General features: G+C 56.5%; 1 protein-coding gene across 1 annotated transcript in view; it reads right to left on the reverse strand.

Moving 5' to 3' along the window:
- GALNT16 (polypeptide N-acetylgalactosaminyltransferase 16) overlaps positions 1–9,647 on the reverse strand; it is a 33,564-nt gene extending 23,917 nt beyond the window's left edge. The window contains exons 1-6 of the mRNA XM_004698672.2: positions 9,609–9,647; positions 9,065–9,222; positions 6,063–6,161; positions 5,041–5,108; positions 4,451–4,516; positions 1,793–1,914 (exon numbers count right to left, since the gene is read on the reverse strand). Coding sequence (XP_004698729.2) covers positions 1,793–1,914; positions 4,451–4,516; positions 5,041–5,108; positions 6,063–6,161; positions 9,065–9,222; positions 9,609–9,647 — 552 coding nt within the window. The remainder of the gene's footprint in view (positions 1–1,792; positions 1,915–4,450; positions 4,517–5,040; positions 5,109–6,062; positions 6,162–9,064; positions 9,223–9,608) is intronic.
- Between the last annotated feature and the right edge of the window lie 5,186 nt (positions 9,648–14,833).

Consider the following 14,833-nt stretch of genomic DNA (forward strand, 5'->3'; position numbering starts at 1 on the left):
GGAAGGAGGGCAAAGGGAACAGGGGAGTGATGACGGAAGATGAGAGGGGGAGCCGAGCGAGCGATGGGGTGAGAGAGCTCTCTATTGCTAACCCAGGCCTATATACTTTTGGGGGGCATGCAAGCCCACTAATTACAGGTAAAGACATGTCACAGGAAGGGGTTGCACTATAGGTTATACAGCAATGAGAGGGGGCAGTCTAGGGATATACACACAATAGGAAGAGGAGGGATTGGGGGTGACAATGGTGACAAGATGGGTAGAGCCTAGATTTAGGATGGCAGCTTAACTTTGGATGTCACAGAGCTGGTTTGACCTGTTCCTGGCTCAACTGATAGAGACCATTATCAGTAGGGTGTGAACTCCACCTACAGGGCCTGTCCATTGTCCTTGAACAGCAGCAATGGGCCTACCTGCAACTAACTGCCTTCAGGAGGATGTCTGTAAGCATCTGACCTCCCCCCACAACTAACCACGAGGCCAGCAGTTTCAAGCCACCAGGGCCTCCAATGGACACAGAAAAAGAGAAAAACAAACCCACCGCCAAGTCCAGGCCGACTCATAACGATCCCATAGGACAGGGTAGAACGGCCCGTGTGCGTTTCCAAGTCTGCCAGTCTTTACGGGGTAGAACGCCTCATCCAGTGGTTTCTAATTGCTAGCCTTGAAGTTAACAGCCCCCCCAAGACCACGGCACCACCGGGGCTCCAATGGCGAAGATGAAGCTTTCTGCTCCCAGGGAGCCTACAGGCTCAGAAACCCACCAGGACAGGTCTGCGCGCTCCTGCAGGGTCACTCAGAGTCAGGATGTCGTGATGGGCAACGGCTTTCAGAGACCATGAAGGACTATCTACTGGCAGCTTGACTGGCAAGTCCCTATGTTTTCCGTCTCCACGGTTTTTGGTTTGACCTCCCACTTAATGTGCATCAGTGTCTACCCTCCAGCCGGGGAGTTCGACTTGGTAACCCTCAGGAATGGTTTCTTTTCTTGTGAAAACCTCTTGACATCATCACGCCATCGTGGTCTCCTATGCCATTTGTCCTATGTTGGACTGACTTCACTCGGCGTGATGGCCTCCAAGTTCCCCCGGGTTCCTGTGGGCCACAAGGGGGTTTTCAGCACCACTGCTCTGCTATGCGGTTGCGCTGTCTCCCACTGTGTGCCTGCAGCGTTTATGCAGGGCTCCTACAATGGGCACTCGGGCTCCTTCCATCCTGCGATGAACGTGGGTGCGGGCGTGCCCCTGGTGACCTTCGATGCTGAGCTGCTTCACGCGTGCTTGTCGGCTATTTGTATATCTACCTCCGCGCAGGGTCCACTCAAATCCTTTGCCCATTTTCGAATGGACTTATTTATCTTTTTATTGCTGAGTTGCAATTGCCTCACCCTTCCCGGTCATCTGTCCAAATCATCCCCATTCTAAAGAATGCCAGCACAAGGTAGTCGCCTCCCCCGCTCCCCACCCTCTCTGCTCTTTAAAAGCATCCCCTCTCTCTGGCTTTCTGCCTTACCCAAGGCTCTCCAGCACCGGCCTTTCATGTCCTCCCCTCCCCCAGAGATCACCACTCATGTTAGGACCCTTACAGTGCACCCAGGCTCTCATCCATTTAATTCTCACAACCAGTGAGGCACATCAGAAGCTTGTCCTCATTTTCAGGTAGAAAATGCTTAATGTGGGGAATCACTGGATGAGGGGAGCAAACAAGGGGGGCTTCAAACACTGCCTCCCTGACTCCAAAGCCCGTTCCAAAGGCCGCCCCGCCTGTCTCCCCCTGGGAGCGCCAGACTCACCTCCTTCACCCGCTGCAGCATGGGCTGCAGCCACTCGGTGTTCACCTCGCAGTGGCTGTCCAGAAAGGTGAGCACGGCAGCCGCGGCCACATCGGCCCCGCGCACTCGGGACCGGATCAGCCCTGCAGAGGGAGTGGACAGGAGGTGGTGCTGGGATGAGGGGGAGGGGGAGAGGGGCACCACCAGGCTTCCCAGCCGCCCCCCAGGGTCCTTTCCACGGAGTCAGGGACCGAAGCTTCCTGGCAGTCACTGTGGTTGCACTCTTGGCTGCCCTTCTGTCTGTTCCCATCCTCCCTCCCTGGGTTGCTCCTGTGCATCCCCTAACATCACTCTAAGGGCCATCCCCTGGGTGCCCAACCCATGCAGGCTCTAGCGGCACGCCAGGACAGTCACAGCGTAGTGAGTGGAAACTGCAGTGTAGTGTGGTTCGGTACCTGTTCTGGATTGAACTCCCTGGCAAACAAAGAAGCCCCAAGCCAAACTCACTGCCTTCTAATCCATTCCAACCCATAGCAGACCTTCAGGGCAGGCTAGAACTGCCCCTGTGGGTTTCTGAGACTCTGTGGGAGTAGAAAGCCTGTCCTTCTCCCAAGGAGCAGCTGGTAGTTTGAACTGCAGACCTTGTGGTTAGCAGTCCAGTGTGTAACCGCTACACTACCGGTGCTCCTCTGGATTGAACTAGCCCCTTGAACATGCATGCTGTCAAGCCTAACCTCTATTCCTGGGCTGTAATCCCATTTGGGAATGGGTAGTTTTTAAGTCAAGGAGCCAATACTGGGGGAGGGTGTATCTTGAGCCAATCTGCTTTGAGCTAGAGAAGAGATCAAAGGAGCAGAACGAGGTTGGGGAAGAGAGATGCTGCGCTGTCCAGAGAAGCAGGCCTGGGAGCAGAAGTGCAGAAAGACAAGGCCTTCCTCCGTAGGCCACAGAGAGAGAAAGTCCTGAACTCGAATACCCAGCCTCCTAAACTGTGAGAAAATAAATCTGTCAGTTGAAGCCACTGGTTTGTGTGCTTCTGTCACAGAAGCACTAGAGCACTGAGAGAGGCCAAGCATTTCTTCCCCCATCAGCACCCACTGAGAGCCTCTGCTGCCCCAGATCGCACACAGCACAGGGAATCTACAGGACAACCAAGCAAAACAGGCCGGCGCCTCAGTGAGCCTCCGTTTTCTTAAAGATGCAGAGAGATAATCACATCCTCCCCTGACCCCCACCCCAGAGCACTGTCCACATCAAACTGGACAACCTAGGGAGTGCCTGGTGCCCAAGAGCCATTTTGCTTTTAGATTCTCCCCCTCCTCCTCCTCTTTCTCTCTCATCTCCCTAGAAGCCTTGCTGACACCTCACTGGCCTTCAACGATTGGTCCCTCAGGTCTGACTGCTCAGGAGACAGGAGGCCTGGGTGGTCTGGCCACCTGAGCTGTGGAGTAAGGCCTTGGCCCAGTGGGGAGGGGAGGGGGGCCTCACTCTGAGAGTTCTGAGTAAGAGTGATTTCCCTGGCCACACCTCTGCCCAATTCTGCCTCTCTCCCTCTGTCCATCCCAAACCCATCTGTCCGTCTGCCCTTCCACTCTGTAAGGATCTAGTGTCTAAAGCACGTACGTACGTGTCCATTTACATCCACTGTTGGATGGGAATTTAGGAAACAGCACATTCCCAGGCCAGATTACCCCCGAACCCACGCGCCACTATCCCCGAGCCAGGGAGGGACTCTCTTCGACCACTTCCATTGCCACAGGATGGGGTCCCCGAGTGCAGGCTCTCAAATCTCCAGGGGCTCCCCTGGTGGCCTTACCACTCCCAACCTTCTGGAATCCTATGGCTCCCAAGGTCCTTGGTCCTCTAACTCCCCTCCCCCCATCCCTCCCCCAGCTGCAGACCTGACTTCTCACTGGAAGGACGTGCAAGTGGAGGGAGGCTAAGAGGCTGGGTTTTGGGGGCTCTCTCCCAACCTGCTTCCTTCTATGCCCAGTGGGAACAACAGCCTGCTGCAAGGGCTAGCTGAGGGAATCCGAATGCCCCCCATGCTGAGCATGCATGAAGGGCTGACTTTACAAGTCTCTTTCTGCCTGCCCCATGCCTGTGCCTTCCATGCCTGTGTCTTTGCTTGCTGCCTCCCCAAGCCTGGCTTCTCTTCATCAGTCCCATGGCCCTGGCCCCAGGAAGATCCACCTCCTCCCTAGAATTCCTCCCTGGTCAGCCCAGCTCTCCTGCTCCGCGCCTCCCATCTCCCTGTTACTAGTCCCCAGCTTCACGATGGATTCTGAGGGATGCTTCCTTTGTGTCCCCTGCAGGGCCCTGCACAGGTGAGGTTTCAGTCAAGAAGCGAGCTATAGCTGCTTTGTGCTGACTGCCCTTTGAATTCCTCGGAGCACCTGCACGGAGCCAACATCACCCAATCCTCGCCATAACCTGACAAAGCAGAGCGGGCACTAGGAGGGTCTCATTTCTCAGAAGAGACAACCAAGGCACCCAGAGAAGAGCAACTTGCTTAATCCCGGCAGGATAGGGGCTGGGGCGGCAGGAGAGCCTTCCTACTGCCCTTGCTCTCAGCCCATCAGGTTCACGGCAGGGCCACGCTGGCTGGCTGTGACCAGGGCTGTGTGTGGAGGGGCTGGACCAAGGCCAGCGGTGGTGCGGCCCAGGCCCGGGACTCACCTTCCCGCCTGTCATTGCGCAGGCACTTGACCTTGGGAATCCTGGTCAGGAGCAGGCAGTCTTCAGCTGGGGTGGGGTTCGGGAGAAAGAAGGTAAGGTCCTTTTAGACACGGGTCCCTGGGATTTCCCAGAAGCGGTCCCATACCAAGGCCAGGGAAAGCGCCAGAGACAGGGCAGGGATGGAGGGGGATGGTCACGTCTGCTGGCCGGTCCCAGTCCCTGGGCAGACCAGACCAGACCAGCCGTGGAATGCCTGCGCCTAGGTCATTACCCAGTAGGGGCGCCAGAGAGCACAGGCATCTCCCAACTCTTGAAAGGCCGGAGAAGGACCATCTCCTGCAGTGGTATGAAGGAGGCTGCGGTGTTGACGTTGTGGTTTTAAATTGCCATCACCCTGGTGCCCCAGCTCGTGATACCACCTCCCCGCCTCCATTGGCACCAAGGGGCACGGCCAGGGAGGGGGCTTAGCAAAGAGTGAGAATCTGGTCCCGAGACAGAAAGAGCGAATTCTGTCTGTGGTGGCCAGGACCACCTCAAGTGTTGGGAGTGGTGGGATTAAAGGCGGGGAGGGAAAGGAAGGGAATACTTACGGTCGGAACTGAAGTCATCCACTAAAATGATCTCCTGGATCAGGTTGGCAGGAGTGCGATTCAGGACACTGGAGCAGTGGTGGGGACAAAGAGGACATGGGCTTAGGGCCACCTCCCACACACTTCTCCCGGTACCAGGGGCTCGCCACCAAGCAGCTCAGGGCTGGGACATTCCCTTTCAAGGACACCTAGCTGACCCTGCTTCCCAGCCCCTCGGGCATTTAGAACTGACCTCCAGGTGGGGTAGGGGTAGGGGGTGGCCTGGTGGAGCTGGCGGGTGCAGGGCTGCAGCCCTGGGAAAACGCCTGGCCAGTAGGAAGTGGTCTGCTCAGAGGGCCTATTGGCTCAGGAGGAGGCCCTGTGTGGTGCAAGTGGAAATCAGGGGAGATGTCCATCAAGAGGTGCCCTGGAGGAAAGGCCTGGGTATCTTCTTCCAAACATCAGTCATTAAAAACCTCGGGGAGCCCAGTTCCCCTCTAACACACGCGGTGTCTCCAAGAGTCAGGATCAAAGAGGCAACCACTGTTTGTTGTTTAAGGGGTCGTGAGACTTGCTCTTGGGGAGCACCCCCTGCTCCTTCCCTTCCACTCTCCCTCCTCCCTTCCTGGTGGGAAGGAAACCCAAGCTTCCAGAGTCTCTGGGGTGCCAATGAGCACTCTTTTCCTAATTCTCTTTTGTCTAAGTTCATTGAGGAAACAAGGTGAGTGGGTGGAAGCTCGACCACAGGACCAGCCTCGAGAGGTCACCATGCCCAGAAGCACTGGGTTGGACCTACCCGCCGAAGGGCTCCTGTCTGTTCCAGCCTCCCTCCATTTCTGCCCTGACTTTGTGTCTGTCTGACTGCTGCATCGCATTAACACCTGGCCTCGTGGGCCTGGCAGTTTCTCAGCATAGTACTCGCCCTTCCAGTGTCCGCTGGTCTGGTCATCACGTTGTCTGGCCACAGGCCCCTATCTCAACATCCATCCGGGCCAGCGGTTCGGGGATTCCCCCCAGGGCTCTGGGGCCAGCACTGTGCTTACCTCTTCACTGTGCGCAGGAGGGTGGAACGGGCTTCATTGTGGAAGGTAATGATGACGCTGGTGGCTGGCAGGTCCAAGGAGTAGGACACAGATGGACAACTGTTGAGGAAACAGGGAGAGCAGAGGCCAATCCTGGGGGTAGCCCCAGGCTTTTCTTTGTCCAGGTCTGCTCCCTTTTGGACTACCGTGGAGCGGAAAAGGGGGCCTGGCTTTGAGCTCCCATTTGCCCAACCATCACCACCTCCCTCAAGTCCAGGACTCAGAGGCCGCCCAGCCTGGAGGATCCTCTTTCCAGGGGGCTCTTTCCCAAAGACCTAGAATCTCTGAAGCCCCCAGCCCAATCCTGTGTTCCTGCAAGCCTGCACCAGGCCCTGGGTACAGCCCTGTACCAACACAACTCCCTGTCCTGTGGGGTGAACCCTCTAGCGCAGTGGCTCTCGACCTTCCTAATGCTGCCCTTGCTACTGTTATGAATCAAGTGACCCCTGTGAAAGGGTTGGTCGACCCCCAAAGGGGTCTCGACTCACAGGTTGAGAACCGCTGGCAAACTTACTGCCGCCGAGTTGATGCCAACTCATAGTGACCCTATAGGACACGGTAGAACTTCCCCTGTGAGTTTCCGAGACTGTGACTTGCTGCGGAAGTACAAAGCCTCATCATTCCTCCCGTGGAGCTGGCTGGTGGTTTCGAACTGCTGACCTTGTAGTTAGCAGCCCAACATGTAACCAGTGAGACCAAACGCAAACCCAGGGGGGAAGCAGCCTCTTGTGTCTTCTGACTCCATGGAAGTTCTCTCTTCTCGTCCCCCATCCCTGGGAGGATCTGCAGACAGATCACCTCTACCTTCTCCCTGTACCACAGGGGTGCAGCCTCCTGCCTTCTGCGGGGCCACCACAGGCACCGCCCCGCCACCCTGCTCCTTCCCCTGCTGGCTCTGGGCTCCGTAATCCACAGATATCACATTTGGGGCACACTGGCCCCAACTCCTCAGGAATGAGAATTAATGCGATCCATTCTGGCCAGCCGTCTCCCCTCCTTTCTGCAAACCCATCTGTCTGTGCTCCTGGGGCCGGCTGCAAGGCGCGCGGGGTTTCACGCCAATCCTCTTCATTACAATTGCTCTCTGGCTGCTCCAGCAGCGACTGCTTTTTCACTGACGGCAGACGGAAGCCAGCATTCCCAGGCCCTCTTCCTGCCCCGTGGAGCAGCTCAGGTCAGACGGGCAGGAGTCTGGGACCCCGTGGGAGACAGGATGAGAGTTTTTAAAATCACTCTCCCTGGGAGACAGAGTGGGGGAGGCTGGGGAAAGCCACCTCCTGGCTGTGCTTTCTAATGCTCATTCTTGGGGGGCGGGGTGTGGATGCAGACTAGAGGGCGCTGGAATGGGGAGAAGCAGGTAGTGGGCCCTCCTGAGCCCAGGGGACCTGGATGCTGATGTTCATGCTCTCCCAGGCCTGCTGTTCCTGGGCACTAGCTAACACCTGACCTGGAGGGGGGTCATTCTGAGCTGCAGACATGGGGTTGGATCAGTTCCAATGCACCCCCACTGCTCTGCCAGACTGCTGCACGGAGCAGAATTCCCCCCCCTACCCACCCCAGCCAGGCTGGGTCAGCAAGGAGGTTCCAAGGCAGAGAAAACACTGAGCTGGTCTTGTGGGCTGCAGGTGAGGCTGGGCAGGACTGCGTCCCTGTCCCTCCAACCAGAGGGAACAGCATGTGTGAAAATCAGGGAGGGAGCACAGAGGCGCTGAGGTTTGCTGGGCAGGAAATGCAGGTGAGGGTAGGGTGGGGGGAGAGGTAGGAAGCTGGCAGGGCCAGACCACAGGGAAGGGCAGCTAATGCTTAGGATAAGGGGCTCAGCCGGTTCCTGCAGGCTATGGCAGGGGGAGCCAGACCAATGGAGAAGACTCAGACACATCATCCTCATTTGAGAAACCAAGACTTTTTTTTTGGTGGTGGTGGTGGTAGGGAGGCAGGGGCTAATGACTTGCCCAAGGTGGGACACTTCCTTAATCCCAGGCTCCCCTCTTCACATCAGGGGCATTAAGAATAGGCAACTGGACACCTCCTTACTGAAGGGTTGTGGGAAGGAGATGAGCCAGTCAGGGTGCAGGGTAGTAACGATGAAATATATAACTTTCCTCTAGTTCTTAAATGCTTCCTCCCGCCCCACTATCACGATCCCAATTCTACCTTACAAATCTGGCTAGACCAGAGGATGTACACTGGTACAGATAGAAACTGGAAACACAGGGACTCCAGGACAGATGACCCCTTTGATCCCTTCAGGACCAGTGGTGAGAGTGGCAATACCTGGAGGGTGGAGGGAATGTGGGGTGGAAAGGGGGAACTGATTACAAGAATCTACGTATAGCCTCCTCCCTGGGGGATGGACAGCAGAGAAGAGGGTGGGGGGAGACATCGGACAAAATAATAATAATTTATGAATTATGAAGGGTTCATGAGGGAGGGGGTAGTGGGGAGGGAGGGGGAAAAAGGAGGAGTCGATATTAAGGGCTCAAGTAGAAGGCAAATGTTTTGAGAATGATGATGGCAACAAATGTATATATGTGCTTGACACAATGGATGGATGGATGGATTGTGATAAGAATTGTACGAGCCCCCAGTAAAATGATTTTAAAAAAACCAAAGAAGACTGGGAAGCATCCTTGCTGGGCTGAAGAGGAAGGGAGGCTGGAAAGACAACACAAGGGCCCCACCACAGACACCCTCAGGGGGGCACCCGGGGCCCCTGCTCCCCAGGCCCCCTGCAGCCCTCCCACTCCCACAGACCGCCCTTGTCTACAGGGGCACTGAAGGGTTTCCTTGGTCCTCGAGGGCCTGCCAGTAGCCTGGCCCCACTCTCAAAGGAGCGCAGGCTCCAGTCAGGAGAAACTTCGGAGGGAGAGTTTGAAGGTCTCAGCTCGATCCTTCCTCCTTTCTTAAGGACACCAGGCCCTGCTTCCACCTCCCTTTCGCCATGGGCATGTGGGAGGCCTCACCTGTAATGGCGGGTGTCGCGGATGGGCCTGTCCGGACTCAGCTTGTCGCTCTCCAGCTGGTTGAAGGCGTGCTGCCGGTAGGGGTCCTCCCCAGCCCTCAGCTGCTTGGCCGCCAGGTACGCCTTCTCATCAAAGCCTTTGGAGGGCGTGCCTGTCACCTGAGAGAAAGGTCAGCATCAGAGGGCCGGAGTCTGCAGTGGGCTGGGGATGCAGCTGAGGCTAGCAGCCAACACTTCCTCCACAGCAGGCTTGGGCCAACGGCTCCACCTCCCTGGGGGCTTCCTTACCTTCTGGGAGGAAGAGAGGCTGGTCCCCTCTGCCCACTGAGGCTCAGAGGGATTGGGCAAAAGTGCCCAAGGTCAGAGCAAGCCAGAGGCACGGCCCGGCTTCAAACCGACGGCGGTCCTGATTCTCGGCTCACATGTAACAATGGCTAGACAGGGAGCGGGTGATTCTTGGGGTGCACGGCACCTCCAAGATGAGGTGTGCAAATCTGACTGGAACCCCCCCTGCAGGTTGATGCCTGCAGGGGAGAGCATCTCACACTGGGCGAGGCGGCTAAGCAGTGCTTGGTCAGGGACATGCGGGGGCTCAGACAAGCTCCTAACCTCCGTGAGGACAGGCGGGACTGGTGGGAGAAGGCCCAGGCGGTTATGGGTCTCCTCTGGGAGTTTTGTTCGCCGCTGAAACAACCCATGCCCGAGTCACTGGGTCCACGGTGCTAAGTGCTGAGGAGCGATGGCGGCAGACGGCCCCCCTCCTCCGCAGACGGCCCCCCTCCTCCTTGGCCGCACTCTAGCGGGTGCTCCCCAAGACCCACTGCAAGAGACACTGGGGCGGGACACATCGCAGGTTGGATAGATGGATCCTGACACCCCATGACTTGCACCCAACCGATGGATGCTGGATTCTCCCCCAGAGGACTAAGAAATTACATCAACCTTGCGCTCATCCCACCCCCTCCCCTTCCCCCTGCCGGGGAGGGGTGGGGCGACAGAGGCGGCAGCAGGAAGGAGGGGCTGGACTGCCCATCCACAGAACCATGTGGGCCTCCCAGGCCCGCTCCTCCGAGGGATGGTCCCAACAAGTGCTGCCTGAGACTGGAGAATGCTTCCCCACACCTCTGTGTTCTCCGAGAGGCCAGCCCCAGCCCTACTGGACAAGAATGCCCAGGAGGGCCCAAGGGAGTGCTCGTCTCCTAGACTTTTAAGGTGCCGTTAAGGGTGTCATGCTTGGGTCCTGTCCTGGGGCCAGGACCAGGGAGGGAGATCGCCTGGACTTAAGCCACGTTGGACACACCTGCCTGGGCATGTCTGTTAAGGAGGGTGACAACGGCTGGGCGGCTGCTCTAATGTCTGAGTCGGTGACAGGGACTGAACAGATGGCCCTGAGCCACGCCATCCAGCACGGGCTTGGGATCCATTTCGGGAAAGAGGGAGAGAGCTCCCAGTTGAACCGTGGATTACTAGAAGGGCCTGCGCTTCCGGCCTTGAGCGTGAGACAGAGAGAGAGAGAGGGGTGGGGGTGGGGGCAGGGCGGGGAGAGTGAGCTTGTAGGGCCAGGGAAAGTGGATGCTAGCTCTGCATCCGCCCCCCCTTCCTCCCAGTTGGGAGGGAAATGGACAGCAGGCTCCCATTGAGGGCTAAAGAGCTCGAGCAGAGAACTGCAGGGTGGGGGTGGGGGTGGGAGGGTGTTTAAAGCTCCCAGAGGGAGCGTCTATCACTTAATTATCCTAGAAGGCAACTGTGGGAAATAACCGTGCTTATTTATTTAGGACGTCGGGCGCTCTGTAGACTTCAGGAAACCTCTGACATCATTCCACACTCTGGATAAGCATTTCTTAAAAATGAATTGTGTGCATACAGTTAGAGGGGCAGCGAGGCCAAGGAAGAGCTGCCGAGAGCTGGGTGACATGGTGGCCGCAACGATGGCGTCACACAGCATGACGTGGGGACAGTGCAGTGCTTCCGTCCTTTGTCCACCGAACCTGCTGGGCACCGACTACCAAGGATGAGGTGTGCCGAAGGCTCCCGGCAGCCTTCCTGTGTGCTCTCAGCATCACCTGAGCGCTGATCCCTTTATGAGCAAACGCTCAGAAAATTTACTCGGTCTGCAAAAAATCTGGACTTCATTTTTTAATGATAGCATAATTTGTTGTGCGTGTGAAGAAGGGGAATGGAAAGCGAAATGACTCGTTCCCCACTGCCGATCAGAATTTAAACAATGGAGCTTCTGCTAAGTCACGTGTCCAAATGCTTTCTCCTTTCTGAGGGTCGCATGGGATCAAGCAAAGAGTCTGGTGTTAAGTAAATTGATTGCCAACAGAGAAGGAAAGCTTCAGGAGGTCTGCTTCCATTTTGCCTTTCCAAAAAAAAAAAAAACCAACCAAAACCCTAACAAAACAACTTACTCATTCACTCCATTCGCTTCATCCATGCAACGAGGCTCTACTGAGCACCGCGTCCTGCTTCACTAGACGCCTCCCTGGTCCTTTGAACTCACTGGTGTCAAGCGGATGCGGCAGGAGTAGACCTCCCCTGTGGGGTTCTGGGACCGTCACTTTTTACAGCAGTAGAAAAGCCTCATCTTTCCCTCAGGAACAGCTGGTGGTTTCGAAAGGCTGCCTTTACAATTAACAGCTCAGCACGGCACCACTACCCCACCAGGCTCCTTCTGGTCTGCTGCCTTTCTGTGCTTCATTAGAAACTTTCTCGGGACCAAAAAGGAGGTTTCAGAAGCGTGTCTGTTCAACCAAGGTGGCCCCAAGAAGTCCCTTCCAAGACCTTGGAACCGAGTTAGCCGATCCCAAAGATGCTGTCGTGCAAAGTCTGCTGCTCCCCCTCAGGGGCCCACAGCTCCCAGGTGGAACGAGGGTCTGAGAATAGACTCTCCACCTGTGATACGACTTCTGAAGACAGGTGTCAGGGAAGCCCCAGAACCCACTTCCTCCCAGGGGTGTTTCACACGGACCTGGCCCTTGTTGCTGAAACACTCATTGGCACTTGGCTCTGGGAGGCGCCAAGGAGGAAGGGGAGGATGTGGCACCCAGTAATTCCATGGCCTTAGCAGCTCCAGGGCCTTTACTTACTCAGTCCCGAGCTGCCGTCACCCCAGTCACCCCCTAGACAGAGCCTCCCCCCTTCTGATCCCCAAGCCCCAGTGCGCGCACCTAGACCATGACTCATTTCCTTCCAGCGCTCAAACTCTCCCTTTCCCCTTAGCTTTGTTTGTTGATCTTGAGACTCTCAGGATGTTGAGTATTCTGTGTGCGTCTCAGACATAACACTGAAAACCCAGCTCCTCCTTTCTCCCCAATGAGTCTGCTTCTTCTGTGCTCCTGAATTCAGAGATTAGTACATCCCACCCTCCTGAGCTTCCAAACCTCAATTCAGGGCCATCCTTGGGACCCTTCCCGTGCATCACAGCCTGACCCCCACCTCTGCCCTGTGCCTATAAGCTGGTGTCTTAAAGGCAGGCCACTAGTGTGAAACCATTAATCCCTGTTGACAGTCTATGTGCCATGAACTCTGCACTATGGAAATCAACACGGACGAGTGGGATCTGGCCCATGTCCTCCCCATCTCACCTTAGGCACAGCCATAGAGGACCATGGGGAAAAACACAGACCTCCCCCCCAAGAGCTCAGGGAGCTGGAAGAACGGACCAGGACCCCCACCCATCCTCAGCCTTGGCTGGGTCGGAAGCAGTGGCTTCTCTGGGCCAGGAGCTGTCTGTCGCAAACACCCCTGACTGGAGGCCAGCACATGCTCTAGAGGGCTGTGCATTGCTAGGAGCCTGTTTCCCCACTGACATTGCTTACTGAGCATGCTGGAGGGGCATAAATGCATTGTTTGGCTCTAGAGTCATGAGGAGCTATATCTGGATCAGGCCGAGAGGCCCAAGAGCCAGGGCGTGGAGCCACAATACAGCCACTGGACGAGACTCTATGTCACTGTCCCTTCTGTCGCTGTCCCACTGTGGTGGCACAGTGCCTGGCAGTGTGGAATTTCTTCCGTTACATTAGGCACAAACCACCACGCGCTGAAAGGGGTGCCTCACTGCTCTGCCTTTAGCCTCACCTCTGAGCGCCCAGCACTGGCACGTAGCAGGTACCCCAGAGGTGCCTGCCGAGTGAATGACTGTACGGATCCCGTTACTTACCGTCCATTGGGGAGGAAACAACAACAAGCAAATGGAGTGTCTGACACACTGTCTCGGTCCCTAAGGCACAAGCCTCGCTGGGCCTGGGTTCCCCTGACTGAACTCCATCTCTACGGTCTCCTCCTTACCAGCATTCACTTCAACCGCGCTGGCCTCAGCTGCCCCTGGAACTGGCCAGGCACCCACCCCCTCAGGGGTTCCCCCCTCCCCTCCCCGTCTCCAGGTGATTCCCTCCCTCACCTCCTCTGGGCTTTCCTCAAGCACAATCAAGCTGCCCTTGCATTCCTTACCCCTCTGCCCTGTTTTGTTTTTCCTTATAGGACTCATCTCATGAGAGGCTGCGGCTATTTTTCTTATTATTGCAAGCCTTCTGTACGTTTCTCCTCACAAGAATACACGTTGCACACTGGCAGGGTTGTCTGTTTTATGTAGGGCTGGGCACCAAGACCTGGGTGATAGCAGGCACTTAACAAGCATTACTGACGGATAATGAGGGACGAGTCACCACGGCCTCGGGCAGCCCCTCTCCCCAGCCCATGCCCCTTGGCTAAGCGCAGCCCTTGAGAGGCTCCACTACAGGGGGAACAGGTAATTTTGCCTGCCTTCGGGATCTCCCTTTCCCTCTCCCATTCCTAGCAGGGCTGTTCACTCCTCCCCTGTCCCACCAATCCCGCAATCACTACCAATCTTATTACTGCACCCCACGGTGATTTGTTCAGGAAGCGTCAAGTGACTCCTCCTGAACCAATCAGAAGAGCCCTCGTGACACAGTGGTTAAATGCTCAGCTGCTACCTGAGGTCGGTGGTTCAAACCCATCAGCTGCTCCTCAGGGGCACGGGGTGGCCGTCTGTTTCTGTAAAGATTACAGTCTCAGAAATCGATATGGGGCAGACTCCTGAGGTCTCCAAGAGGTGGCATTGACCTGACAACAATGGGTTTGGTCTTCAGGTTTGGGTCCATCAAATCTCCCCCGAGACTTTTCTATACCACGATCCCTTTTCGTCAGCACTGTTAAGCGTGGCCATTGTCTTGCCTGGAGAAGTGCTGTCTGAAGAAAGAAGCCAACAAGACAGAGTCCGGAGAGGGCAGGAGCTCTATCGACAGTGTGCTGGTCACTCGAACCGTCACACTGGCCCAGGTCAGCTTGGCTCGCTTGCTGTCCTCCTTCCCCTCCTCCTTCCCCTTCTTCCCCCTTCCTGTCGTTTTCCTCAAACAAGGTCCGTTGTGGGTCCTTGGCAAATCACTACACGTGCCGAGAGGCCAGTCCTGACACCGAATAGAAAGCCATTCTCCCAAAATAAAAATCAAACACAAAGGTCACAAGGACACAAGGTAGGTGCCACCAACCGTTCCAGGGCATCCCCCTGGCCTTTGACCTCTGGCCCAAGTGGCCGGAGTCCAGAGCTGGCTGGGCATGTCAGGCTTCCCTGGTAGGCAGGGCCAGGCTCAGGCTTTGGGGGACAAGGTTCCATCTGGCTGGAGGAAACCTTTGAGTTGCCAGGGTGAGGCAGAGAGTTGGGGAGAAGGCGACAGCCTCAGGAGCCCCCCTTTCCCCGCCCCCCATCCCTCCAGCCCACAAGAGACAGCTCTTGGCTGAGTTTAAGCAG

Source organism: Echinops telfairi, unplaced genomic scaffold (assembly GCF_000313985.2).
Source record: "Echinops telfairi isolate 266 unplaced genomic scaffold, ASM31398v2 ScPeMD7_18;HRSCAF=68, whole genome shotgun sequence".
In the NCBI taxonomy this organism is placed as follows: domain Eukaryota; kingdom Metazoa; phylum Chordata; class Mammalia; order Afrosoricida; family Tenrecidae; genus Echinops; species Echinops telfairi.